A 770-nucleotide genomic window follows, 5' to 3' on the forward strand; every position below is an offset into this window, starting at 1 on the left:
GGTGTGGGGGGGGTGAAGACAAGACAAGAAGAGTTCATGAATTAATGTTTACATTTATTTTGTGCTACTTGTCTCCTTTTTCTCCTCCACTCCTTTCCTTATTTCCTTTCCGCGTTTCCTCTCCTCTCTCCTTCTCAGTTTATTTTCAGCTCTTAGTAAATTATTCAGTGATTCTGACTCCAGATGCCTGAACAGTCTAATAATAACGCAACACACAAACACACAAACACACACACACACAAACACACACACACACACCTGGCATCAGGTGAGATGTGGACCAGAGGTTTGAAGGTCTCCTGCAGGTACAGCTCTGTCAACATAAACATACGTTTTATTATGACACATATATGATATATGATCTCAGAGAACTGCAACACACACACGCACGCACGCACGCACACACACACACACACACACACACACACACACACACACACACACACACACACACAGGTGAGAGAAAGGTCTTTACCTCTCCACGTCTCGATCTTATGTTCCTCCAGCTCATAGATCTGAACCTGATGGAGACACAGACACTTTGACTGTGCTGCTGTTTAATACTTAGAAGATTCTCATTATTATTATTTCATTTGATTTCCTGTTTCCTCTGAACAGAAGTCTGAACATGATCTTCTCACCTGTCAACATCTGAAATAAAAAACATTGATCTGATGTTTCATCAGCGATGTCCATGTTTTCTGTGTGTGTGTGTGTGTGTGTGTGTGTGTGTGTGTGTGTGTGTGTGTGTGTGTGTGTGTGTGTTACCA

At 42.2% G+C, this 770-nt stretch overlaps 2 protein-coding genes across 2 annotated transcripts in view; both read right to left on the reverse strand.

Annotated features, from left to right (window-relative positions):
- The window catches only part of LOC111647312 (uncharacterized), a 72,467-nt gene that overhangs the window by 26,420 nt on the left and 45,277 nt on the right, over positions 1-770 (reverse strand). The gene's annotated exons all lie outside the window — the stretch shown is intronic.
- The window catches only part of LOC111647310 (5'-AMP-activated protein kinase subunit gamma-2-like), a 16,172-nt gene that overhangs the window by 2,257 nt on the left and 13,145 nt on the right, over positions 1-770 (reverse strand). The window contains exons 6-7 of the mRNA XM_087171326.1: positions 476-550; positions 259-313 (exon numbers count right to left, since the gene is read on the reverse strand). Coding sequence (XP_087027452.1) covers positions 259-313; positions 476-550 — 130 coding nt within the window. The remainder of the gene's footprint in view (positions 1-258; positions 314-475; positions 551-770) is intronic.

Source organism: Seriola lalandi, unplaced genomic scaffold, assembly GCF_002814215.2.
Source record: "Seriola lalandi dorsalis isolate HSWRI2012SDOR001 ecotype SW California unplaced genomic scaffold, Sedor1 jcf7180002054984, whole genome shotgun sequence".
Taxonomy (NCBI): Eukaryota; Metazoa; Chordata; class Actinopteri; order Carangiformes; family Carangidae; genus Seriola; species Seriola lalandi.